Consider the following 27,877-nt stretch of genomic DNA (forward strand, 5'->3'; position numbering starts at 1 on the left):
TGAATGCAAACCGGCCTGATTTGAAACCACAGATGGGAGATAACGTCGCTAACGGAAAAAAAAAGGGACGCTTTTATCTGACATGTGAACTCCTACATGTAAAGACACATAATGAAGAGCATCTCTCACACACACACACACACTGTAAATCACAATCGTGTTTACAGACAGATGAATAAATGATGTGTGTCTGTGTGCGTGTGTGTGTGTGTGTGTGATATATAATGAATGGCTCTTGTTCATTACACAAGCTCACATTCGACAGGCCATTTCCTCACACTTACCAAAGTAATAGTGTGTCATGAGGACGTCGTCGTTGAACCCGACTTTTGACTCTTTGATGCGGCCAGGTCACACGAGGCGACTCGACGGGCAGCGGAAAGACGCTGGAACAAAGATGACAAAGTCATGTCACGCCTCTTTCTTGGCTCTTTGCTTTAGGCACAACCGCTCATGGAAAAAAATGTAACACTGTTGATAAAAAATAAATAAATAACGCAACTTTTATTTGACTAACATGGTGACCTTTGAACCCTGTGACCGGGTCCTCGCTGGGCCCTCTGGCAGCCCGACAAAAGGTCTCCCCCAAAAAGACTTACAAGCATGAGACCAGTGGCGGGGGGGGGGGACCATGTTGCCATACGTTGGTGTCAGACGCACTTAGCGTTTGTCCTGCTGCACACACACACACACACACACACACACACACACACATTCAGGAAACGGTCATTTGTTGTCGTCGACAAATAAAAGGATTTTCAGGGGGTCTCCAATTGGCCTTTCACTCGTCACGTTTGAATGAGCGAGGAGTTCACTCACTGAGCTAATATATAGCATCATTCGATGTCCATTTTCGTCCCCCCCCCCCCAAAAAAATGACTGTAGAAACTCACCATTTTTTTCATAATTGTTAGTTTAACGGCATTAGAATAAACTTGTGCCAAGTATTTTGCATCCGGCACCCACCAGACTCCCGTTTATCACTGAGCTAGCCTAATGCTAATGAAAAGCGGCAGTCGGTAAGTTAGTCTAGCGCGCTCGCATCTCTACCTTGTGCGCCCGCACGCGCCCATACAAATATCGACATTCTCTTAATGGCCGGAGAGTCGCTGATATCAACAAAACGCATTAATGCGTATCCATGAGTGCAAGGTGATGTATGGATGAAATCTCGGGCAGACGGCAGGACGCTAATTTGTTGTTTTGACATGTGCACATATCAATAAAGTGCATTACGCCGCTGCACTTCATTTCGTCCCACCGGGGGGGAAACCAGCGCAGGAACATGCACCGGCTCAACTCGCTTGGAGCTATTGTTTAGATGCTAATGTAATAAAAATAAAAAAATAGACATATAAATCCATCCATCCATGTGCAAAGATTAATGGCGCAATTTTCGCCACTGCTTGTTGCGTGGCCGCTCGCGCAGTTTGCGTGCCGTTCGAGAGCAACAGCTGTTCGCTAAGAAACGGGAGAATGTTGAGTGCTTTGCATTGTTAATCCTGAGCTCTGCATGCCATATGTTGCTTCACCCTCCTTGTGGCTCCAGGTGAGAGGTTTAACTTGACGAGCAGTGCTCGGTTAGCGGCTGTGCCCCCCCCCCCCACCACCAAAAGTCAATCACAATCAAAAGTTGATCATAACAGGACGCGCAGAAACGTCTCAAGGACCGCATGCCCGACATCGAACAGGAAGTCGGCCATTTTGTGTTCAAAATGTGATCTTGAGGATTGAGATTTTCATAATATCACTGCTGATGCACAGGGATGATAAAGAATCTATACTTTGTGACTTTTCTGCCATGACGGATTGAGTGGTTGAACTTGATCCGAACTTTGGCTCGGACAACAAGCGCAAAGTTGGACCGCGAAAAATTTGAACTTTTCACAGAGAATGCGGCGGACCCTCCTCAAGAGGGTTTTGCGCGTGTATGAAAGGGATGTCGAGGTTCTTGATGCTCTTATTTACGCCCGTTCTGTCTGACCTGTGCGGCCGGCCAGTCTCAATTAGACAGCATGCCGGATGGATGATTGACAGCTGCTCCAACGTGCCCTGAGGTGACGAGAAGTCTGCGCCTGTCAATCACCCGGCGCTCGCTCCCAGCCGCTCGCCCGAACTGCAAAAAAAGAAAAAAAAAGAAAAATAGGATCGTTAATTGGTCAATCGATCCTCTTCAGCCAATCAAAAGTGGAAATTATTCATGGAATCAATGACGAATCAGAAGATTGATTTATTGATTGATTGGACGCCGATGGGCAGTTGTAATGGAAAGGTGGACGGAGGGAAAAAAATGATTGGTCGCCACTCCATCGAGGTGAAGCATTCGTTGGCACAAAGCTTCACTTTCTTACCGTTTTAGTTTTGAAGAGAGGTGGCGCCGTTTTGGAAAAATGGAAAAAAAAGCAAAATTATGAACATTGGACAACTCAAAATAACTAGATACATGATTTAGATATATATGTATATGTATATCTATGTACTGTATATCTATCTGTTTTTTTTGGGGAATGGCATTTTCCGACCTCATTGCTGCTGGTTTCCTGATTCCTCGCTCTTGTCATACCTTTTCCTTTTGGTCATTAAAAATTAACCACGCCATTCCCGACTAATTGTCTTCAGCATGGCAAGAGAGCAGCGGAATGAAATGAAGCCATTAGCCCGGAGAAGCTTTCATCACTCGCTATGTGTGTGCGCGCCCGTGTGTATCGTCATCTCGCTATCCATCTATCTACCGACGCTTCATTTCGACCTTTTGTGGTCGACGTTTTTCAAAAGATTTTGAAGCAATCAAAGAAATCCATTCATTTTTAAAAAAAAAAAAACGCGCTACCAAGAGAGAGAGAAAAAAAGTGTTTTGTGTGTTTTATCAGAGTCATAAATAACTGATCATTCTCCATCGTTCGTTTGACCTCATGTTGACTTGTTTCACGTCACCGAACATTAAATGTCTTCTTTTGGTGAACATTTCATTCCTGACTTCAACCTTCCTTTTCCTCGCCGTCCTTCTCAGTCAGTCGTCGTCCTCCTCCCGTCTCATTTTCCCACTTCCAGCGGGGTTATTGAATGTATTGACAGCGTAAAGTGGTCCTACTTAAGAGGGCTCCCCGAGGGAGGGGGGGGGGGGGGGGGATGAAAAAGGGGGCCGACGGAAGACCTGCTTCACAAACGCTCACTTCAAGAAATACAATCAGCCAGAAACGGCTCACGGACATGTTTTGGAGTCCTTAAAGTTTTGGAGTCCTCAAAGTTTTGGAGTCCTTAAAGTTTTGTAAATTGGGTGTTTGAAGAGGGTCAAAATATTTGGTAATTTTTTTGCAAGTAACAAAATAACGAAAATTATCTTCATGCTTGAAGAAGACAAAAAACAAAAAACAAAGACGCTGAGCCCATGAAGCTCGAGGCTACAAAGAACTAAAAAGCACATCAAATGAAATCAGTCCAAACTGTCCTTGGTTGTCATCGCCCGTCTCCGTTTTCCACCAACTGCCAGGCAAATTGTTACGTCTTCGTTAGACGCTCCAAAAAACAAAACAAGCAGGTAGACGTCTTATCATGCTTTTACCTGAGGGACTTGGCGAGCTAATTAGGACGCCGCCTCATTTGTGGCTCATTAGCGCTAATTAGGCTTCCCCTCCTTGCTTTTTTGCGTCCCCTTTCTTTCTTCTTCCAAAAACAAGCGAGGCTTCCTCCCGTTTGTTTGTTTTGCTTCTGTCGCGGCGCCCAAATTCAATTTGATAAACGAGTCGATCTTTAAATATTAATTATGTATTAATTACGTTCGCCGGGGCAAAACAAAGCTCGCTTAAAGATTTATGAGGCGCGCCGATGCTTTCCTCCACGTTTCCTCGTCCAAAGAGCGTCGGCAGGAAGGAAAAACCTCGGAAACGGGAAATAAGCGGGCCAAACCACGCGGCGACATGGTTTCACACACTCCTGCATGGAATTTGGTGTCCTTGTTACAGCATGTTGGGGAAAACCAAAAAAATGACTGCATCCGGCACATGCTACTACGTTTCCATCAGTTCATCTGATGAAACTGCACACCAAATTGGATTGATAATCTGTTAAAAAAAAAATTTTACATGAGATTTGGTGTCACGGTAAAAAGATGAGCAACTCGTAAGATGAGCCAAAATTACTTCTGGAGGGTGAAATTTGGTGTTCAAAAAAATTTGACTGCATCTAGCACACGATGAAAAGTCAATCAATTGGAGAATTTCATGTCCTCATTTCAGTTATGTTAAAAAATAAATAAGCGCATCCGTCACCTAATAAGTAAATATTTGTTGGCCTTGGAACATGATGCTCAGAAATGCATCCGGCACACAACGGCTGAATGAAATTACGTGCCAAATCACCTTTGAAATGTGTCTGAAATTGTCTGTATTGTTCTAAAGATGATTACGCGATTGCCCAATTCCATCGACACACGCACTCAGTGTGCACCTGATACGTCGGGTTGCGGTTTTCGGGTCAATTCCTTCCCCTGGTTGACTCGGCTCAGGAAAGCGTATCGGTCATCGTGTTGTGTATTTTGTGTGTACTGTGTGTATTTGTTTGCTGCACGCGGCACGACAACAGGGTCGAGTTTCGATGAGGAAAAAAAGCACGCTGAAGGCAAATAGGACACCTCATCTACGCACACATGGTGCGCGCGTACACACACGCACACACACACATATGCACCTTTGTTTACTAAACTTTCCGCCGTTGAAATATTTATTAGCATTGGGAGTCTCACACACTGTGTGTGTGTGTGTTTCTATAAAGAGGTGAGAAGTTCCCCAAGAGACAAGCGAATATCAGGGTGACAGCTTCTAAGTGTGAGCGTGTGTTAGCGACGTCGCTATCAAAAAAAAAAGAGGAAAAAAAGAAAATGACAACTGCGACTTGAAGCAAATGATGGCAAACGCACTTTGGTTGTGGCTAACAACTGTTGCCATAGCAACAGCATAGACACATACACTGGAAAGCAAAAGGCACTGCTAACTGCCAAACGCAATGCCGATCACGATCCAGATTGACGTGCGTCGATCGCACCGGAATTCTAATCGTCGTCATTTTTAAAACAAATTGATCAATGCGAGCGTCGATGTTTTCTGGTTATTTGGAGGAGGTGACAGCAGTGCGACTGGGGTGAAACTGTAGCCGGCCCACCGACCGGGGTGGGGGCCACACAAGGTGGGGTGTGGGTGGGGGAGGATCCAGTACAAGTGTGGGCTGAGGTGGGTGGGGCCGGGGGGGGGGCGGGGGCTAGCTTAGTGAGGCTATCAGCACTCCAAGACTTTGGGAAAAGCCTCGAGGTGAAAGTCAGAGAGGGGGTTGGGGGGGCGGGACGACTCCGTCAGCCGCATTTGAAATGGCTTCAAATGCTACGCTAACAATAATGACAAAAAAAACCAATTTTTTTTTCTAATTATTCTGACAGTTGACTTTACTGCTCAGGACAAGTATAATTTTTTTTAATTGGTTGTTCGTGAGATTAAAGTCCTGAATAAAAAAAAGTTAAAAAAAATAATAAGAAGAAGAACCACTTTGCATTGACCCTTCCCATCGAGTCGCGCTAATTGGTTGGCATTCGCACAGAGCGGCTCCTCCATGAGAAAGAGCCGATCGTGCGATGGTGGGAGGGACCATCATGACGACGACGACGACGATGATGATGATGATGATGGCGGTGATGATGATGGCGGTGGCCTCTTTAGTGGCTGTGTGATCTCAGCCACCAGTTCCACAGCTGGTGCACCAGCAGGCAGCCCAGCCAGGCCATATGCCGCCTGGCTGGGCTGCTCCCATTGCTCCCATTATCCTCAGCGGAGTGACAAACAACCCACCCACCCCCTCCACCCCAGACCCCCCCCCCCCCCTCCACCCACCCACCCTCCTCCCCACTCTAAACCACCAGCAGCTACTGCTACCACTTATTAACATTATTAATGTGCTTTGCACTGTCACTCGTGGGAGTCAATCAAAGGGAACATGAAAAGGCCTCTTGTCATACTGTGGGTCAAATTGACCCGGGTAAATATAGACCATTATTGCGCATTGGACTGTAGCTTGTTATTTGTTTCATTGTAGTTTCGGTATGAACAACATTGTCACTGTATCCTTCCTATTAATATGTGGGTCAAAAATAAACCTGCTATCGGGTCAATTTGACCGGAGTGTGTTGGTCCAATTTTTTGACCAAAATTGAGTTCTTGTTGACTCAGCAATTTTCAGGGTGTACCGTTTTTGTCCTTCCTTCCCTTCCTTGTTTCCATCCTTGACATCTCGGTGATGTATCCTGTATTGTTTTTTTGGGACGAAAGCAAGGACATTGGGCCATTTTCTCCTCCATTTCCAGTAGCGTGTTGGTGGGGGCGACGGGGGGGGGGGGGGGGGACCTACTGCATGATGTTCCACCACTTTTGATGTGTGAGTGCATATCTTGCGACGAGACCTCCAGCCTTTGATTTCAATGACACTTCACAAGAGTGAGAGACACACCCCCCCGCCCCCCACCCGGACCCCCGCCACTCCGCTTTCTGCGAAGCCCCCCCGGGCGTCTCCCCATACACTGATGGGACATCCTTCCCACTGTTCCCGTCCCGTTAAAAGAATGTCCCTGCCGTCCCCATCAGAAGCAACGCTAAGGACCATGCAATATGGATGAGGCCGTCTCCAAAGGCTGATAACCGGCAGCGGCGGCGGCGGCGGGATCCCAGAAGGCCCAGCAACACACTTCACAGGCGGGGGGGTGTGGAGGGGGGGGGGTACCGCTTACGGAACGCTTTTATCCAAGTCTCTCTCAATTTGGAACCTCTAATCCCGTTTCTTTCTTGTGCGTTTTTCCTTTTGAACGTGTGGCGCGACGCAGCGACGGATTGCGGGCGCCTAGCAGGCCCCTTTCAAAGGGGGGGGGGACACCTGGGATTTTTTTTTTGTGCCCTGGTTCAAGACAATTTTTTTTCCTCTCCCATTTTTTGGGAAAGAAAGAAAAACTAAAAACAACAAAAATGATCGGAATATGGTGCGCTAATTGGTGTTGTAGTGGGCTACCTTGTGTGATCTCTCTCATATTCTCACATACATACTGTACATGCTCCTAAAACACACTCTCACTTTCAACTCTCACACATACACTCTCTCACATTACTGACTCAATTCACTTCGACTCACAAATGCAGAGCCTAACTCACACTCGCTCTCTCACAAATTCACTCGTGCACACTATCGCACATGATCTCTCACACAAACTCGCTAACAATATATTCTTGCATATATCACACAAGATCTCTCCCTCAGACTCTCACACTCACAAACTCTTACACATTCTCACACATGCAGCCCTCTCACACGAACCCTCTCACTTAAATACAGCCTCACAAATGCAGAGTCCAACTGACAAGCACTCGCTCTCGCAGGGTCACTCTTACATACAATCTCACACACAATCTCTCACACAAACTCTGACAATTATTATTATTATTATTATAAAGTCACACTCACTTAACTGACTCAATTCACTTCGACTCACAAATGCAGAGCCTAACTCACACTCGCTCTCTCACAAATTCGCACATGATCTCTCACACGAACTCGCTAACAATATATTCTTGCATATATCACACAAGATTTCTCTCTCAGACTCTCACACTCACAAACTCTTACACATTCTCACGCAGCACTCTCACACAAACCCTCTCACTTAAATACAGCCTCACAAATTCAGAGTCCAACTGACAAGCACTCGCTCTCACAGGGTCTCTCTTACATACAATCTCACACACAATCTCTCACACAAACTCTGACAATTATTATTATTATTATTATTATAAAGTCACACTCACTCATGCATGAAACAAACACAATTACATACAATCGCGTTCTCACACTTGCGGGCTCTCACACGCATGTGCATACACCCTCCCTCTCTCTCTCACATACTCCCACACACACAGGCGCACACAGTAGTAGTAGTGTTGTAGTGAAGTGTATTAAGTGTCCTAAATGGTTTTGGCCATCTGTTGCAGGGCTCGTAAATAAGACATCACGCTTGTCCGCCTTAAATTAAGGTCAAGTAAAAACATAAAAAATGCATTTCCTCTCCAGGAGAATTATTTATGATGATTGTTGCACCTCTCTCTCGGCGCCGCCGCCGCCGCCAATCAATAGCGCCATCGCCCCCGACAATGTTGCGTGACCTCCGCCAGGGAAAAGTGTTGCCGGGACATCAAGTATTTATCCGAGACAACGAGGGATCTCGATCTAAGACGTCGAGGTTGTGGATTTCAACAGCGCGAGCGCCACGCGGCCTGTCTGTCTACATGCCCCCCCCCCCCCCAAAAAAATTGACCGTCATCGGAATAATCGACAAAACACTTTAATGTTGAATAATTCACCGCTGCAAATGACAGCCAATGAATGTTTGACATCAGCAGGGGAGAGGCGGCATTAAAAAAAAAAAAATCGACTCATGTTCCTGAAGAGAAAAAAAAAAATTATTTCGTCAAACTTTGCAAATGGACCAATTTGAATCCATCGTCACAATTTATCTTTTGTAGATTTGACCGCAATTTTGTCGGTGCCAAACACCATTTCCATCAATCCAAGTATTTCTGACAAATTTGAAGACAATTCGACATCAGCCGCTGAAGAATTTGCCAACTTTGATACAATTTCATGGACTGCCCAATTCAAAGACCCCCCCCCGTCGATCTTGGCAGAGGGGGCGCGTTCAAGGCATTTCTCTCTCTTTCACTCTCATCACCACCTCTGCTTCCTGGTGCGCGGTTGCCGGGGCAGTTACCGCGGAAACGTCCTGCATTATTGATGGCGCGCACCCAAAAGCGCCCCCACCCCCCCACCTGCAGGGCCCGGGTGGCGTGCTAATGTGTCGCTAATACAGTCTATGGAAACGTCTGGTTTGAAGTTGCGCATGGATGCTAGCGTTAAGTTCGGGTTGTTCTTTAGGGGGAGAACTTTTCGTTTCCTCAAAGTGATGTCATACAATAGCGTCGGGAATTTCTTGACAGTGAGCGAGTCGGCAGCCATTTTGGCTCGTCTCCCACCCGCCAATCAGCGCGCAGGTGACTCGTGTTGAGACCTAAACGCAGGGCAGTAACAGGGTCGGTTTCCACATCGGACCGCAACATCGGCGCCATTTCACAGATGCGGTGCCCTTCACTCAACTGCAGCCGGGAATGGGCAAATTTCGGAATTTTAACAGCAAACGGAGTAACACGAGCTTCCGCCAAAGGATTCAACGGGCCATCATTTGCCAGCGTGACTCGAGCGTCACTCACCTGTTGCGGCCCCCCCCGGAGGCGGCGCCGCCTCCCGCCCGTCACGCAGCTGTCAACGTCGGCCCCTGCGCGGCAGTCTCAATGCGCTCCATTGTGCGCCGTGCCGCCGCCCCTGCCCTCCACCCCCCGAATTCGCGGCACCCTACCCTTTGATCGGGCGCGTCATTCCGAGCCGATCGTCTCTCACGGCTTCTGATAATCCCGTCCGTGTTAGAAAACAGCGTATGAAAAAATAAAAAGCACAGAGATGGCTTGAGGCTATCCGAAGAAGAAGAAGAAGAAAGAGCTAGTGTGAGTCGCCGAGCGCCCGCTCAGCGAGTGAGCGGCGCCTCGGCCGGGCGGCGAAGTTTATACGCGTCCCGGCTCTCCCTCGGCCCGGGGGGGGGGGGGGGGGGGGGGGGACGGAATGAATAAATAATACAATGGATATTCCCGTCATCATTATTTCATCGTCACCGTAATGAGAGAGCGCCGGCACTCGCTCTCGGACGCGCTGCACTACGCTACAGGTAGGGCGGCGACGGAGGCCCAGAGCCGCAGAGTCACTCGCAAATCAAACCGGACGACGCTCAGGCCGCTCCCTACGTGGCAGACTATCAGAGCGGTGCGTAAATACCGCAAGAGTAACAATTACGACGACGGTGAGATTTCAACTACGATAGCATCTATTACTCCGACCACATTAACGACGACAACCGCGACAGCAACTGCGGTACTGGAACAGGTACGGCGATGATTATTGGACTACATCAACAACAATTGCTTTAGTAGAAATGGTGACATCTCCAAGTACTCCAAAGTTATTACTCGTCAACAACGAGGACAACGTGTGTGGCGTCACTCCCCCATCGGACGAGTGCGATTTGTTTGCCGTGACATGGTTCTCCGCCGTCCTCGCCGCTCGATCGTCTGGCGGAAGTGGTCGAGTATCAAGCTGCTTATTCCCACATGCTCGGACACATGGTCATATGGGCCAAGTGAGTGTCCCATTTGCGTCTCAGGTCCCTCGGGGACATCTCGGGGCCTTTGAGGGACGAACCCCCCCCCCCTCGACCCCCCCCCCCCCCCTGACACAAGAGGCACCTCTATATTCACATACGTCGCCACGTCTTTCCGTCCTCTAATCCTGTTAGTGTGAAACTGCCGGAGAGTCAAGTCCACGGTTTGGGGAGGGAGGGGGGGGGGCAGCAACGAAACAAAGACCCCCCCTTGGGCCGTACCAGCTGGATGTCTGTAGCGAAACATTTTGTCAGTGCTTTTTTCTTTTTTTCGCTAATGAAAATTAAAAAAAAAAACAATTCTACTCACATGTCCGTCTGACCCTACGATACATCTTTATTGATATAGCGCTTATGCAACAGCTGCCGCAGGAACGAAGTGCTTTCCGGAACAGTAAACATGAAATAACAATATAATGTAACAGAACACGTAAAAAGAGCCGTGCGATCATCATTGCTATGACCGATTACGCCTTTGTTGTTTGAAGGAGTTAGCTAACTAGCCGAGCATAAGATGCCCACACTATGGCCACTTGTTTGAAATACGTTTTTTTTAACTCCAACTATGGTAACGGCAACATCAACAACAAAAACAACGAGAAATTTTTGCTGTTTGAAAAAATCAAAAGCTAACATGCTAACATGATCAATCGCATTCAGAACCAAACTGTAGAAAGCACAACTATGACAACAATCGCTCCAACTATGACAACAACTACATTTATTTTCCAAAATGTGGGTAGTCAATTTTTTTTAAAAACATCTATACCCTGCAAGTTGGTGTCGCAACAAAAAGAAAAGCCACTACCAAGCAGATTCGGTTTGGATGCTGCTCCGTATCTTGGCAGAATCAAGCATGTAGAGCATCACTCGGCATTCCCGAATCAATCTCTCTCGTTGTCATTTGGAAATAGCTCCGCGTCGTCTTGCGAAGCATCTGGGTCTGCTTGTCCCCCCCCCCCCCCCCGGCGGCAAACATCAGAGGTTGCCACTTTGACAAAACTTCATTTGTGATGCGCGCCGTGCCGCGCGTTCGTCGCTTGTTTACGCCTTTTGTTTGACAGCGCGCGACTGTTGTAGTACAGCGTGCGGGGTTTTGTTTGGATGCTAATGAGCCGGGGTGGCTTTCCTTGGGGTGGGTTGTCGTTTGATGCCGGGCCCTCGGCGGAGACGACCACCCCGACGCGCTGACAGACGGGGACTGGAAAACGGGGAAGCCATCGGGGAGCGAGGCTGCCAACGTTCTCACGGCAGCTGCAGAAATTACACCATCTCTATGAACAACTACAGCATTGGCACCAACTAATGGACGAACAATTTCGACTATCTATGAGAATTCCCATTGGATTAACAACTTCTGCGAAGACAACTCCGGCCACATGAACAACTACAATGATGACAATTTCTATAAATATTAAAAACAACAACTACTTTATTAACGGGTACTAAAACTTGCCTTGCACTTACAAATACTACACCTCCTACTGTATTCTACATAACAACTACAACTTTTACTACATGAACAACCACGACAACTCCGACTCCCTTGACAACTACTACTTGGCTACTTGCACTACATTAACAACTACAACTTTAACAAATTCTGCTCTATTAAAAATACAACTATGGCAACCGCTACATAAACAACTACAAAAACGCTGACTCTATGTACACTTGCTACATTGCCTACGACATTAACAACTACAACTTTGACAAATTCTGCTCTATTAAAAATACAACTATGGCAACCACTACATGAACAACTACAAAAACGCTGACTCTATGTACACTTGCTACATTGCCTACGACATTAATAACTACAACTCTAACCGCATTTGCAACTCCAATGATTCCCACGACATTCACAACTACAACTACAAAAACTCCGACAACACGTGGGGTTGATTTATCGGAACGAGTTAGTCAGCGTGCGTCAGGTTAGCTCAATGCTAACGGCAAGGAAATAGGACAGGCCTCAGTAAGGCTTTTACACGCCAATCTTGGCCAACTCGACGTGCAGTTGCTGCGGGGCTACGTTGCATAATACATGAGCACTCAGTTAATCTATTGATCCAAAATATGTCTTCTGTCTTTTCTCCTCTGTCAAACTCGCAAGCCTTTTGTCGTCGCCGCTCTTACAATGTCAACAGCATCCGCCGTAACCGCTGCACAAAAAAAGTAAACTATGACAGCTCCCACCCACAGTACATCAACTACAAAAACTTTAAATACAGAAACAACCATAACTACAGTAAATTCTAAGACTATGACCATTCACACTATCTTGACTAGAGTGTCAGCTACTGATACGACTCCAATTACATAAACAACCACAACTTGTTCTTCATCACGACCCCGTACAACTACGCCATCTCTTACCCCATGAACAAGTAGATCCACTTCTCCTACAATGACAACAACAACAATAACAACCTCACTGATGACAACTTTAAACTACAACAACTACTACATTAACAAATTCGACAGAGACAAGTACTCCTACCACCACTAGCACTACATTATCAACGCAACTCCCAAAACATCACAAAGACAACGAAGACGAACTACTGCCACATTAACCACTACACCCATTAAGACGAGCAATCGAGGTCAGACTGATCGTCTTGTCGAGTGTGACGCGCCGCAGCGATGACATATGGACGAGTGCGGGCTTGTCATCACTTCAAGTGGAAGGAACACGGTCTCTGTTTCCCGTCCGGGTTATACAAATTTGCAGGTAAAGCGCAAAAGAGTGAGAGAAGTGCTGGCGTCTTTAATTTGTACTGGCAGAAAATGAAATATTCACAAGGACCCCTACAGGCAATTACATTAAAAGTGTGTGGTTGGACACCGCCTACCCTTTGGCGAGGCCCCGCATCGCCCACCCGCTACGCGCCCCTGCGCCCCACCCACCCCCACCTCAAAGGCCAGTTGGATGAACTGTCGCGAAGTTTACAACATCAGATTTTACCAGGCATGAATAATTCAAGGTGGAAGCAGGAAAAGGAGAAACCGGGAAAAGACAGCGCTGGATGGCGGTGTGCACAGCTCGCGCGGCGCAGCTTCCATTTGCTAAATGCAGCAGAAAGGCGCGGTGCGGCGTGCGTTTTTTTTTTTTTTGTTCGGCTAAAATGCTTGGCCAGACACCCGAGGAGCCCATCCAGCACGTAAAAGCCGCACACGTTATTTTCTCATTTGTGGCCCCTTATAAAACGCAAACACGTTAGCATGTGGTGGACTTGCGCTATTTGACGCCAATTGTTTGTAACTGCCTTTAGCGCCACATTCACAGCAACGGTTTTAGCTAGCGTAGCCGCCTAAATAACCCGCAAGCACGAACTGGCGTGACATCAGATGGCTATAAATCGGCAATTTACACAAATGTCATTCACACACAAAAATACAAAGGAGACGATGTAGCTAGTTGTAGCGATCTTTGCGAAAGGCACAAAAACGTGCAGATTTTTGTTCCATGTGGCCGGTTTGATCAAATTTGACTTCCGCCGAGGCCTCACAAAAACCATGACTGGACCTTAATCCGCATGTGCACCCAAAAACACGTCAATAAAGTCGAGCGAAGGGAGATCAGCGACCCTCCGTGACCTCGCGCAGTCGCACCCACTGACTGACCTCGCTTGCTCTCAGCCTCGCCACAGCTGGACGCCACGCCGGTGTCGCCTTCCCGCAGGAGCGTCCCCCGCCTGCCCGCCTGCCTGCCTGCCTGCCTGCTCCGGTCCCAGAGGATGGCGGCTGATGCATATTTGATGAGCGGGTCCCGGGGACCCTCTGGAGAGGGGCCGCACACATCGGGGACAATGGGCACCTCGCTCGGGTTACGCCGCGCCGCGCTGCTCCTTTTTGCGGGCCGCTGCTTCCAAACCTGTTACCGACAACAAAAGAATGTCATCATTATTTTGTTGATGATGATCATCATGATTTGCAAATCTCCCGTCGAGCCAGCGGTGGGGGGCCTGCCAATCGGAACTGTTGTTAAAAATGAAGAAATGGTGGAATTACGTCAAACACATTTTAATCCATTGAACTCTCGAAAATTCACAGTCATAAAATAAATGTGATTTGCACCCAGCCGTAAAAAGTCAAGCGGATGAAATTTTATTTTATTTTCCAGATTTTTTTTTAACACACATCACATTTCCCGTTACTCAGATTACATTTGTCTACTTATTGTGTAGTAATTAACATGTTAGTACATATTCTGTAACATAACATGCGGCGGATATGAAAATTCCACACAGCCCAGTTTGATTGTCGGTTATTTGCAACATGGGAATAAAAAGAGTAACAGATATATTGATCTATATGTTTTTTTTAAATGTGTTTGCAATTGTGTGCACACCCTCTTATAACGCAGTGCATGTGGCTGTGTTCAGAATTAACCAATGGCGTTTCAACTGTAATTAAAAAGGGGTCAGCACACCTGCTACCTTTTTCAATGCCTCTGATGAACCCCCACATGAAGTTCAGGTGTTCTAGTAGGCTTTTCCTGACATTTCCACACCATCCTTTGTAAAAGACTTTTCCTTAAAAAAAAAAAGCTTATTTAGATATCTAATCGATATCGATTCTGGTCTTCTTGTGTGGGCTTTCTCCCGGTCCTGCGGTTTACTCCCATATTCCAAAAATATGCATGGCAGGTTAAGGGAACAATCTAAATTATGATTGATATATATTTACAAACATGAAAAAATAATCGAACAAATAATGCATAATGCATAATAAACATTACATGTATCAAATAAGCAGCAGTCAGTGATCAATGAGCAGGATTATTTTATGGCTTGCGTATGAAAGTTAGCATGAAGAGTCAAGCGCTTGCCTTTGTAATCTTTAGCTGTGAGTGTGTGTGTGTATGGAAGTGTGTGTTTGATTTAGGATTTTTTTTGTCTTCCCCTCCCTTCCACGACGACACCCGCAAAGTAAACGAAGCATGATTAATTAATGCATTAATTGCCATGAAAGTGAATGCGGTTCACATAGGCAAGCAGGAGGAAATTCCTGCGCGCCTCACATCAATTAATAATCCCGATCTGAATAAATAACTGCGTCTGTGTGTGTGTCTATTTGTGTGTGTGTGTGTGTGTGTTTCTGTGTGTGTGTGTGTGTGTGTGTGTGTGGTTACATTGTTTATTAATCATGGGATCTGCTTATTAATCGACTGTTATCAGTGGATTCAAGCCTACAACTACATCGTTTGTGTACAATTTTGCTGAATATTGATTTAGGTATTTATTTATTGAATACAACTGCAGTGTTGGAAAAAAAAAATATCCGACCATGTTTCCTTGGATAAATCAGACCTGCATAAGTGCTGAATTAATATCTCCTCTTCCAAGAATCCTGATGTGATTTTAAACGAGCACGCTAAATGAATACAGTTCGTCGAGAAGCCAAAACAAATTGTTCCCCCGCTATGTAATGTTATTTTTTTTCCAATTTATAATCTATATTTAACCGTCATTTTAACACGTTTGTAGAAACAATTTTTTTAATCTCGGTCGACGATCTCTTCGGGAGCGCGTTGTAATTATTTTTTATGGATTTAATTTGGGCTTTTTTTTTTTAGTTGAAAAGGAGATTGTTTTTTTTTTCTTTTCTTTTTTTTTTTTTTGCAGCGGGCCACCCGGCCTGGCTGGGTCTGTCCTGAGTAAGACGGACGAAAGAGGCACGCGAATGGGCGTGGATCGCCTCGGACTGGCTCACGTTGATTGGCCGAGAGGCATTTTGGGGGCGTGGTTTGCTTGCCAGGCGCTTCCTATAAAGGCATCTGGGATGGGGGGTGGCGGCGCAGCTTCGTCTTCATCCTTCAAGTACTGCACATGGGAGGACTGAAGGATTTTCCACCTCTTTGAATACATTTTACAACTTTTTGAAGTGTTTTTTCTTTTTTCATACTTGCGCAAAGAGGACGACGGATCTCTGCGTCGCTGGCCCTCGCCTGCGTCATCATGATGTCGATGAACAGCAAGCAGCCGTTCAGCATGCACCCCATCCTGCACGAACCCAAGTACACGCCGCTGCACTCCAGTTCCGAGGCCATCCGCCGGGCCTGCTTGCCCACGCCGTCGGTGAGTCCAACCCTGCATCGGAAAGAAGAAAAAAAAAGACCAACGCATGAATAATTCCGCTTTAAATAAACACGCCAAAACACACAAAAAATGCATATTTCTTCGCTTCTTCAATTATGCAAAAAAAAAGTGCTTGTCATCACACCAATGTAATTTAATATTACTAATTAAATACATTTTTTAAAAATATTCGAGTGTCATTCGTATTCAAGATCACGCCGGTCTCGTTTCATTGTATAGACACAAATTATTCAAAAGGAAGTATATGTGTTATGGGGGGGGGGGCGTTGTAAATATTAATTTTAAATGAATGTCAGTGCACGCTGCTAGCACACATCGCACTACATGCCACGCACACGAGGAAAAGGGCCGTTTGGTTTCACGACAGTGACGAGGAAAGTTGCTGTCGGAGGAAACCGTTTCCAGTTGCCAACTGTCAAGAGTGAGCTTTTCGGAAATGTCGCCTATAACATAAATTTTTTTAAAAAATCTGATTTTGGGTTTGGTGCACATTCGATCATTCCATTTTTCCATACAACGAAAAGAAGTCTGACATTTTCACCGATGCACTTGCTTGAGGTACCGTACATATCTTTTTCGAAATCACTTTGACGAAGTGTTTTCTAATGATCAGAAAATACGGGATGGTTTTAGTAATATGTACTCGTTTTTATGGTTTAGTTTTGTAAAAACGAATTTCGCAAATAAATTGACCTGCAAAAAACTGTGCGTCTGTGTGTGTGTGTGTGTGGACTTCCGGAAACTGCAATATTTTGTATATGGATTCCCAGTAAAATAAGAAAAAACTGACCATAAATACGTGCATGTCATTAAGTTTGAGTTATTTTATTTTATTTTTGTTATTAAAGTTGAACCAGTAATTTGGCCGTCAGATCACAGGCAATCTCTGTCCTCTGGAACTGCAGATCAACATCCAAATGACCATATTTGGACATGTGATTATTAAACGAGAAGTTTAAATAAGCCAATTAGCTGCGAGACTTCCAATAACGGTCTACATTTTACAGCAAAATTGTAAGAAGAACGTTCTTAAAGTTGACTCTTTAATGTGCCTTTTAAGTTTCCAGACACTTCGGTCACTGTGGCAATCCAATAATTGTATCTGGGCATGCCATTAAAAATGGACTCCTAAATTTGTGTTAGTTTTCAGGCATGTAAATACATATACCATTTATGGAGTCTGTTAAATTGCTTTAATTGTAATATGAGTGCAATGATGGCACGTCGCCACACTTGATTGGTCACTTCATGTTTGTCGGAAGTGTATGTCGAAATAATTCTAAAGGATATAAATCATTGAATAATTGGAGATGACAATGAATGGGCTGCACGTCACCATATTTCCGGGCACTTCCGGTCACTGTGAGAAGTCAACCAAGGTAAACTTTCCACATGAGAGTTTGTCTGGATTGATCACGCCACCCTAATTTTCCTTCCTTTTTTTTCTTTCTGTCTTTAAACGCGCTCGTGCGGCGGCAGCTGCAGGGCAACATCTTCGCCGGCTTCGACGAGACGCTCCTGCAGCGGGCGGAGGCGCTGGCCGCCGTGGACATCGTGAGCCAGAAGAGCCACCCGTTCAAGCCGGACGCCACCTACCACACCATGACCACCATGACCAGCATGACGTGCACGCCCACGTCGTCGTCGGCGCACTTGCACCACCCGTCCGTGCTCACCTCGCACCACCACCCGGCGGCGCACCACCACCAGCCGGCGCAGGGCCTGGAGGGCGACCTGCTGGAGCACCTGACGCCCGGCATCTCCCTGGGCGCTATGGCCGGCTCGGACGTGTGCTCCACGGCGTCGCACATGAGCGCCATCAACCACATGCAGCACCACCACCACCACCATCACCATCCGCACCACCCGCAGTCCATGAACATGCACGCGCACGGCCTGGCCTCGCACGGCTCTCTAGGGGGCGCCGCGGCGGCGGGGGTGGTGGTGGGCGCGGGCGGCGGAGGCGGCGGAGGCCCGGCGGGCGGCGACGCGGAGCCCGACCCCCGGGAGTTGGAGTCGTTCGCCGAGCGCTTCAAGCAGCGGCGCATCAAGCTGGGCGTGACGCAGGCGGACGTGGGCGCCGCGCTGGCCAACCTGAAGATCCCCGGCGTGGGTTGCCTGAGCCAGAGCACCATCTGCAGGTTCGAGTCGCTGACGCTGTCGCACAACAACATGGTGGCGCTCAAGCCCATCCTGGAGGCCTGGCTGGAGGAGGCGGAGCGGGCGCAGCGGGAGAAAATGGCCAAGCCGGAGATCTTCAGCGGCGGCGACAAGAAGCGCAAGCGCACGTCCATCGCGGCGCCCGAGAAGCGCTCGCTCGAGGCCTACTTCGCCGTGCAGCCGCGGCCCTCGTCCGAGAAGATCGCCGCGATCGCAGAGAAGCTGGACCTGAAAAAGAACGTCGTGCGCGTCTGGTTCTGCAACCAGCGGCAGAAGCAGAAGCGCATGAAGTTCTCCGCCACGCACTAAAAAAAAAAAAAAACGACAAACGAGCGGAGAAGAGCGAAAGAAAGAAAAGAAAAGAACAAAGTCCCCGTTTTTCCCTTTGGGGAGACGCATCGTGGAGCGGCTCTTTGTGCCTCGACAAGACGTTTCATCACCTCGAGCGTTGTGGGAGGCGACCAAATAAGACTTCCGTTACTCCACTTGAGCAGATCCTTGGAGTAACGTAAATCAGGGAGTGTGAGAAGCAAGATATTCCCCATCCATGACCCTATATCGAGGAAAATGTCTCCAAAGTTACAAAATTGTGGCGGATGCAAATTTGCTTTGTCTTTCAAAAAAAAAAAGTTACACAAATACTTCTGTACTCGAGTACATTTTAAAATAGGTACTTGTCTCTCTTACTCCATATGTTTTTTTAAAGGTGATGAAACGTGTTGTTCAGAATATTCCGAATGGGCAAAAACTGGACGAACGACTGCAAGATTTTGAGAGAAAAAAAAAACACCGTGAAGGCACCACGCTCGGACTTCTTCATTCATGAGGCTACTAATGTACAAAAAAAAGACTCCCCTTTTTATATTTATCAATGTACATATTGTGTGAATAGGTTGCACCGATCTCTTGAATTGTTTTTTTTTTTGTTGTTGTTGATTATTTTGGATGATGAAAAAGAGAGAGAGAAAGAAGCCACATGCATGTTTTTTTTTTGTTTTTGGGGGGGAGAATCGATAGAGGGCGTCTTCTGTGCGAGTCGAGGAATTTCCCAGCGCTAGCGAACGCATCGCAATAAGAAGAAGCAACACACAACTGGGCCGTGGCTGTGTGTCTACCTCAAGACTATACACACACACACACACACACACACACAGAAAGTGTTCTAACGCCCGCACGCTCACGAAAAGAAAAAGCGACGTTTTGTTTTCTTGTTAGATTTTTGGGATGGTGGATTTCACAGTCGAAGGACGCGTCACTGTAAAAAGCTGTCACCGCAATGATGCTTTGACAATCAAGTACGACCATCCATTGATTTGTATTATTGATCATAGCAACCACTGCACCTCATTATTTATTCGCCGACACACACACACACACATACACGGAGCGCACTTTGTAGATACATAACTTATTTATTATATTATTTAAACATGCCCCCTCCTCCCCGCCCCTTTTTATTTTCATTTAAAAATTAATTTATTTCGATTTTGTTTTTCCATTTCAATGAATGAATTTCATTTGTGGAAGTGTGTTCTTCAATGATGTCTCTGTGTACATGACAGAAGCTGAAATAAAACGTGCACGTTTTACGTCATTACGTCATTTTGAGCATTTTTAATTATTGCATGCGTATAATAATTCATCTGTTGATGTTCACGTGAGGATATGTCTAAAATTATTGGCCGCGCACGCCCCCCCCCCCAAAAAAAAGTAGCGATTAAATTGCAACTGTCAGTGCTGTAAAAATTCGAGTAATCGGGGACGGTTGTGGGCCACTCTAAAAAGTGTATTAGCTTTTGCCATTGACAGCTATTGGCTATGGATACGTTTTGGGCATGGGCACGACAATTATTGACAGCTGAAAAAAATAAAGATGCGTTTGGTGAACTGAAAACAAGCCCCAAATAGTCATTGGCCACTTTAAAAGGCATTTCAAGTATCTGGCCAGTCCTGAAGTATTCTAAAGTCATGGGCCACTTTAAAAAAAAAACAGTGACAGTGTTGCCATTGAGCACTCTAAGCGAATAACTGCGTCGTGACAACCCTGGAAATGTTTTTCAAGCTTCAGTTTTATTCATATTGAAAAATCAATTAAGAAAAAAAAAACAATGGCTGCGTCGTATTTTCAAAACAAAAACAAAATGGCCGCAGTTATTGCGATGCTAAATGTTAAAATGTATCTTGCCCCAAAAAAAACCCACTGTCTGCTCTTAAAAATGAATCATTGTTTTTTTGGGGGTGGGGGGGTAGAAATACAACAAAATGACATTTATTAGTAAAAGACGACAAAAAGTGACTTGTTGCTTCATTCTCAACGATTCTGCAGAACGAATCGTGGCGTCGGCCGGCCACGCACTCGCTGCCGCATGCTGGCTCGCCTCTCGCGGTCGCCCGTCCACCTCGTGTGTTTTTTGTTTTTTTTTTTGTCTGCCGTTCTTTCTCTCGCTTTTTTTATTTCCATGAAGCGAGGAAGCACATTTTCATAAATAGACCTTGGCCGAGCGCTGCGGCCATGAAACTTTAATGACGCTCCGAGTCTTGAGTGCAGCATCGGGCTGGGGGGGTGGGGGTCCTCGGAGACAAACAGGCCTCTGCTACGTTACTAAGTCTCTCGCTCGCGCTCTCTCACTCACACATACATACAGATGCAAACAACCCCCCCCCCCCCACACACACACACACACTCGCCCTTCCTCCGCGCGCACACACACGCGTGCCCCCGAGTGTGTGCGCGGAGCAGGGATGAGGACGGAGGCAGTGGAAGTCGAATCTGTTATTCTTTTATGAGTAGCAGTATTATGATAGGCAATGTCTTGAGGGGGGGGGGGACTGACCTCCGCTAATTCACCATTAATGGAGAAAATTCATTGAGGCAGCCGTGACCACACACACACACACAGACTCAAGAGCCGACACACAATGGAAGTGTTCAATGGTTCTGCTACAATATTTCTAGTTGACATACAGAGATAAAAGTGAAAATGATGGTGTCAACAGCCCCCCCCCCACACACACAGAACGTAAATGACCACATCCAGTATTTCCTCCCCCAGCAAGGCAAACGTGTGAGCTTTTGAGGGTGTTGTGGGATGTCGTTATGCATCTGAGACGCTAATTAAAACATGACGTCGGTAATCAGGAACATTGTATAACTAATCAGGCCTAATGAGCAGGGGGGGGGGGTTGTTAGCTGTGTGTGTGTGTGTGGGGGGGGGGGGGTACTAGGCCATGATCAAACATGCAATTTATGAGGCCTCAAGTGGGACAACAATAGTGAGCAACCTGGACAAATCATATGAAATGTGAACAAGGTGTTCAGGTGCTCACTGTAAATAGAGAATAAACCAAGCAGTGTAACTTGTGAGGGCGGGGGGAGGCGGGGGGTGCACAAATTCCAGATGGAATGCAATGATATGAATTATGGAACAATATCGTAGCAGCCATATCAATATTTACAGGGCAGGATTCCCAGATCTTGGGAAAGACTTCCTTTTGTCTGCAGAAGAAGAGTCAGCTACGGTAGAAGAAGATGAAGTAGTGACAGACGGGGACTTTAAATGAAAGGTTGAATTAAAAAAGAAAATATAAAAACAATGAGCAAAGGGAAGGGGGGGGGAAAGCTTCCTTGTAACACTCAAATAGCTTTTGATCATTTCTAATCAATTATGTAGCAAACAGAAATTATTGAAATATTTATACGCACACTGGCAATAATTCAACTTGTGTCATGACTTAAGGCCCAGCTGAGATGTTGGTGTTTATTATTTAGCAGCTCACGAGCCGCTGACAGCGAACACCTGAGTCAATAAAGGCGCTGATCGTTTCAGAGATATCTTTCGAGCGGAAGCTCGTGAGAGGACAAGAAGGGAAAAAAATGGAATACAAATACACCCCATCAAATATGAAAAAAAAAGATGTATTCTTTTGCAAAAATGTGTACTTCAAAATGTAAGATTACGAGAAAAGCAGCTACTTTATTGGATTGGAATGTCTTTTCCGTGCCGTGCCCGTCCTGTACTTCATAACGTTTCACGCCAAGCTTGCTTTAACAGACAAAATCATTGTCATCTTCATGTTATTGATGGCCGACATCGCGTCCAAGAATTTCCTCATGGAAAACCCTCAAATGTTAGGTGAATGGAATCAAAACGGGAGACATAAATATAAAATAAGACGCTGCAACAGACAATATTGTACATTTACTTGTGTTTAGTGGAAATTAAAGTGAACCATAAAAGGGTTGTATCTGTTTTTTTTTCTCTCAACTTTTTCCCTTAACCACCCCCGCCAAAAAAGGCATGTTTGGAGAAGCCGGAGACGTAAATACAAAGTTGCACTTAATTCAGAGAAGTGTGTTCAAAGCACACTGCAGTGCATCGGGCTTCTCTAATCATGTCTCATCCATAATGCATGCGCAAAAACTGACAAGATGCCCTGCAAAAAAAGAAATACAGGGAAGAAAAAAAAAAACGAGCGGTGCAAAACTGAGTTTCACCACCTCCCTACCCGCTATCCAACGGACACTCGCTAAACTTCACCATTTATCGGCGGTACAATTTTAATGAAAAATAATATTGGTGATTCGAGCTTCATGCTGTTGATCGCCATTCCCAGTTGAAATTGTGGACTATCTCGGACCTAATGGAAGCGTGTAATTCAACAACAGGGGTCGCGAGATTGACCCCTGTGGAATCCCACGCATCAGAGCCATTTGGTCAGAGACACAGTTTCCACTTTCATCAACGTACATTGTGTCCTTGAGATAGGACTTGAACAAGTAGTAAAAATTCCATTCGACACATGTGAATAACAATAAACACACAAATGAATATATATATTGTTAATTATCCTGGGGGGGGGGCAAGAAAATGCTCAACAGACACCTCGGAAATAAATAAAATAAATCAACAAGCCACAAAAGAAGCTGCAAAAGCCCCACCAGTACCACTCAAAACTGACAGAGAACCAATAATTAGTGTGTGTGTGTGTGTGTGTGTGTGTATGGAAGGCTTGGAATGTGCTGGTGTTTGGGGATTGGCTCCATGCGGACCTGCTCGCTTTGCTTGCTTTCCTGCTCTGGCCCATATACTGTACCGTATGCTTGTGCGTGCGCGAAGCGCTACTTTCTTGTCTCGCTGATGAATAATGCAGCGCCGCGAGGCCGCCGGGTTTCCAGTTAAACAGCAATTTGCTTTACCAGTGTTCCCAGTCACTGCCAGCTGCACTCGCAATATAAGCTTGGATGTACGTATGGGATGTAGATTGCGATTTTCGCAAGAGCCACACACTGCCTGCTAATGAAATCTAAAGACCTGCTGTATATGTTTGTAGCTGCAAGTTGCTGAGGTAACCTTGTAATACTTCAAGGGAAATGATGAAAAATGAGTAAAGTTGTTATATGATGAGTGAGACAAAAAGTCATTCCAGCAATTACGTTGTTCAGTTATTATTATTAAAATTATTATCGACAGGGAAAACACACTCGGGTTCCAAAAATCAAGCTGTAATATTATGAGAGGAAAAATATCGATCGTGTAGGACATACCCACCTGCTAAAGATGAAAATCTGCGATATATAGACCAGAATTAAAGTTTTAAAAAGTTTTTATTCTTTTCAGAGAGTTTGAACACATTAAAACTTACTTTAAGAATACTTGAACTTGGTAAAAAAATTTTTTAGAAAGAAAGACTCACCTGCATTGTCCTCCAAACGAGAGGCCAAGTGTGCTTGCTTCAAGGTGTCCATTTGTCACTTCCTGTTGAAGTTTGCTGTGAAAGTAACATAAAACAGAAGATGATTAAACATTCCATATTCCAAAAAATAATAATAATAATCTCGCGAACGTCTGGTAGCTTAATGCTAACACGAAAGGCGAAACACAGTGGATCAAGCTAACAGAAAATAGCACTGATGTTTGGGTAATGATAAACCGACAGCCAACATCCTGTCGAGATTTTTCAGTTTGCGGACTCGATTCCCCCCCCCCCCTCCTCCAGCAAAGTGGAGAATGAGCGGAATTTGAATTCATTGAGGGATTTTTACGGGCGGCAAGGCTTGTCGAGTAATTCTGTTAACAAAAGGTATCCTTAGACAGAATTAAATATTTATCTGCTCTATGAATAACAATCAGAGGGGAAACGCAGGGGGAGAGGCGCTGTTTACTTTTTCCCTGGTTTGGCCTAGCAGGATTCTGGTGCGCATTCCATCTTGCCGAGAGGATTGCCGGATCGGTAGATGGTGTTTGGGGGTCGGGAGGGGGGGGGGGCAGTGCTACTCAAAGCCATGTTCACACTCTAATCCAGCAGAGGAAGGCGTGACGCCCGGGACTCAGGGCTCAGCGGGAACTCTTGACCTGACTACGGGGCGCCTGCTGACCCTGTAATCTGTTGAAACCCCAACGGTCACATGAGCCGAGGCCTGCGTCAGATCCCGTTTGGGGTTTTTGCCGGCTTCATTCCCAGATGAATCTAAAATATATCATAAACGTTTGCTAATTGAATATTGGAGACTCTGAGGTGCAAACAAGGTGAGGCAGCTTTTTGCTGTTATGCTGCACACAAATAAGCAGTGGCAAACGGAAGAACAGAACAGATGGGTCTGGTTCTGAGATGCACATTGAGTTCACCAACAACTATTTTCATGATCACCTGTCATTATTATTATTATTATTTTTTTTAATGATACGACAACCTTTATGATACAACAGGACCAAACGCATATTCCTTGTATTCCTTCGCGATCATCAATAATGGATTGAGCGCGCGATGAGCTTAATGAGCCAAGCAGCCCTGACTGATCTGAAGGACTCGGCGGCCATTTGGAATCAAACCCACATGACGGGAGGCGGGCTGAGAAGAAATATTGATTCCAAATAAGTCGGACGCTTTGATTCCAGAGTCGGCATCGGACGCCGCCCGGCTACTTTATGGCGATCGAAGGGTTCACCACCCGAGAGTACGACCTGTTGTGGCCTCTGCAACTTACCATGAAAGTTTAATCAGCAGCGCTCCCAGCATACGTACCCTCCTCTTTTTTTTTTTTATGATTAATACTTGATTTTAATTCCCCCAAGCGTTGGCCAAACGGCGAGTGAGAAGGTTTCCACGCGCGCGGCAAAAAGGTTTCAATCGGAGGCCTTTGATCACGCCTAATAATATCCCAGCGGTTGACGGATGAAATGGAATGACGGCTCTTTGATTCGCCGCTGTATCGAAGGATTTGACGCCTTCCTCTTGTCCATTATATAAAAAATATATATATATATAGACACACACAAAAAAAATAAAATACATTTTTTAAAATTTGAGAAAATAGATCGATAGATATGGATCATGCTTACATTGCTTCCTTTTTCTAATCGTGGTTTTAAAAATGCATTTGGGTTCATAAAAGTTGCCGTGAAGGATTCCTTCAACTATGTACTACAACAGTACTTTGGAGCTGGATGGAAGGATATTCCCCATAAGCTTTTTTTTTTTTTTTTTAATGAGAGCAGCTTTGCCGAGCACGCAATAATTTAACTGCATTTTAATTCATGCTGCAAGCATAGTGCTCGGAAACCAGCACAGATCGCAGTCAAAATCTCAATTTGCTGTGTGTGTAACAGATTGTTTAAAGTTGCACCAGGGGAGGAACATATTCAGTAAATTTCCATCGGATATTTGAGATGTGGAGTTTAGGAAGCATTCCAAGTTTGAAACTCAGAATTATGGGAGTTTATGGGAACTAACTGGGAAATGAGAGTAACTTCAATGGAAAGTTTCCATCTTTAAAAATAATTGGAATTACGCAAGGCTCTATGTTGGGCCCTTGTCAAATTCTCCAAAGGGGCCACGCTTGGCCCAATCTCCCAGTCTTAGATGGCCTCGTGTGTTTGAGAGTGGCGAACGAGGATCCGGGTGTCCTCTCCGATTAGCCGTGCCTTGTGTGAGTGCACTAATGCACTTCGCTATTAGCATGTTTCTCTGGGTTGCCACCGGCAGATTCGGCAGCCGCCTCACCCCCGCCGCCCCGTTTCCACGCGTCAGAACGCATATCAGTCAGAGCACGCCGTGGCCCGCGCCGTGGGCTTTTCTGTCGTCAAGTTAGAAGCAGGGTGTTGTGGCACGCCCTGCTGAGTGCATCGGTTTTTTGCAATGATGACGTTTTTCTTGTTTTGGAGATAACATGCATGCACTGGATTGGATTGAAAACGTTTGTGCCGTTTGCCGATTAAAAAAAAAAAGGACGGCGCTGAATAAATAAATGTAAACGTTTTCATTAATTATCGTATAGGAGGATAACAAATGTTTTCCAAGCAGGAATCACGCATATATTTTAGCTCATATGGCTGGTAAGTTTTGTTTACCTGTTAAGAGTTGAAAAACCGTTGACCAAAAAAAACAAAAACAAAAGCCACTTCGTTGAGCAGTCCCTTCTTCCTCTGTATGTCTGCCAGTCACGCATTTGTGACATATTTAAAAAGACGCCACCTGTGGCAACTAGCGGAAATGCAACTGTACATGTTACGCCATGGTCCTTCCAGATTGTGGCCAATTGTGCATACATTTAGATGCCCCCTCCCTTCCTAAATGTTATTGATGCATTTCTTTTAAACATTCATATATTTACGTTTTTATATTACTACTAATAATAATAATAAGAAGAAGAATAACAACCAAAAATACTGAAAACAACTTTCATGAAACAGTGTTTGAAAATAAATAAATTGCAAACAATAAAGTTGAGAAATGAATAATAATGATTAATAATTTAGGATAAATACATTAAAATAAATTAGGATAATGTGGTGTTGGAAATGGATGGATGGACATTTAATAATATTACATATTTTGCATTCATTTTTTTTTAACCTCCTTTAGGAATAGCCTGGCTCATCTGTCCGTTTCAAAAATCAAACTTGGCCCTTGAGCTCAAAGTTTGCCCACCCCTGGGATCCACTCCGGTGGGTTCAAATTCACAGGTTCGCAAAAAATAAAAAATAAAAAAACCTCCACTCCAATAAGAACTTGGCTGGGCCTGTCGAGCCTGTTCAATCATTCATAGAATAGGAGGGTGCGAAGCCTGTGTGCCTAAAGAGCTTTGTTACGATATTAACGCACATCGGGCATGAGAGAGGCGCGTGTGGTGAGGATGGAGGCATGAAAGGATGATTGCTGGAGTCCTCGGGGGGCTCCAAAAGCCCCCGTACCCCCCACTCTTCCTCCTTGTTCTCCCACCTACTATTACATCTTTCCCTTGTTACTTTCTTGTGAAAAATCACCCCGAGGCGAGGTCCTCTCCTGGGTGGCGCACCCCCGAGCGGAGCCCTTGTTCCTTCCATCG

General features: G+C 45.6%; 1 protein-coding gene and 1 long non-coding RNA gene across 2 annotated transcripts; one reads left to right on the forward strand and one right to left on the reverse strand.

Annotated features, from left to right (window-relative positions):
* Positions 1-13,887: 13,887 nt before the first annotated feature.
* LOC127588281 (uncharacterized) lies at positions 13,888-26,944 on the reverse strand. The gene is made up of 4 exons (XR_007959029.1): positions 26,901-26,944; positions 24,247-24,321; positions 16,199-16,383; positions 13,888-14,165 (listed from the first exon to the last, which is right to left on the reverse strand). It is a non-coding gene; the product is annotated as an uncharacterized LOC127588281 (long non-coding RNA).
* LOC127588258 (brain-specific homeobox/POU domain protein 3-like) lies at positions 16,107-19,080 on the forward strand. Its single transcript, XM_052046909.1, has 2 exons — positions 16,107-16,371; positions 17,872-19,080. The coding sequence occupies exons 1-2, from the start codon at positions 16,252-16,254 to the stop codon at positions 18,859-18,861; spliced, it is 1,110 nt and encodes a 369-aa protein (XP_051902869.1). The 5' UTR covers positions 16,107-16,251; the 3' UTR covers positions 18,862-19,080.
* Positions 26,945-27,877: the final 933 nt, after the last annotated feature.

This window comes from Hippocampus zosterae, chromosome 16, assembly GCF_025434085.1.
Source record: "Hippocampus zosterae strain Florida chromosome 16, ASM2543408v3, whole genome shotgun sequence".
Classification (NCBI taxonomy): domain Eukaryota; kingdom Metazoa; phylum Chordata; class Actinopteri; order Syngnathiformes; family Syngnathidae; genus Hippocampus; species Hippocampus zosterae.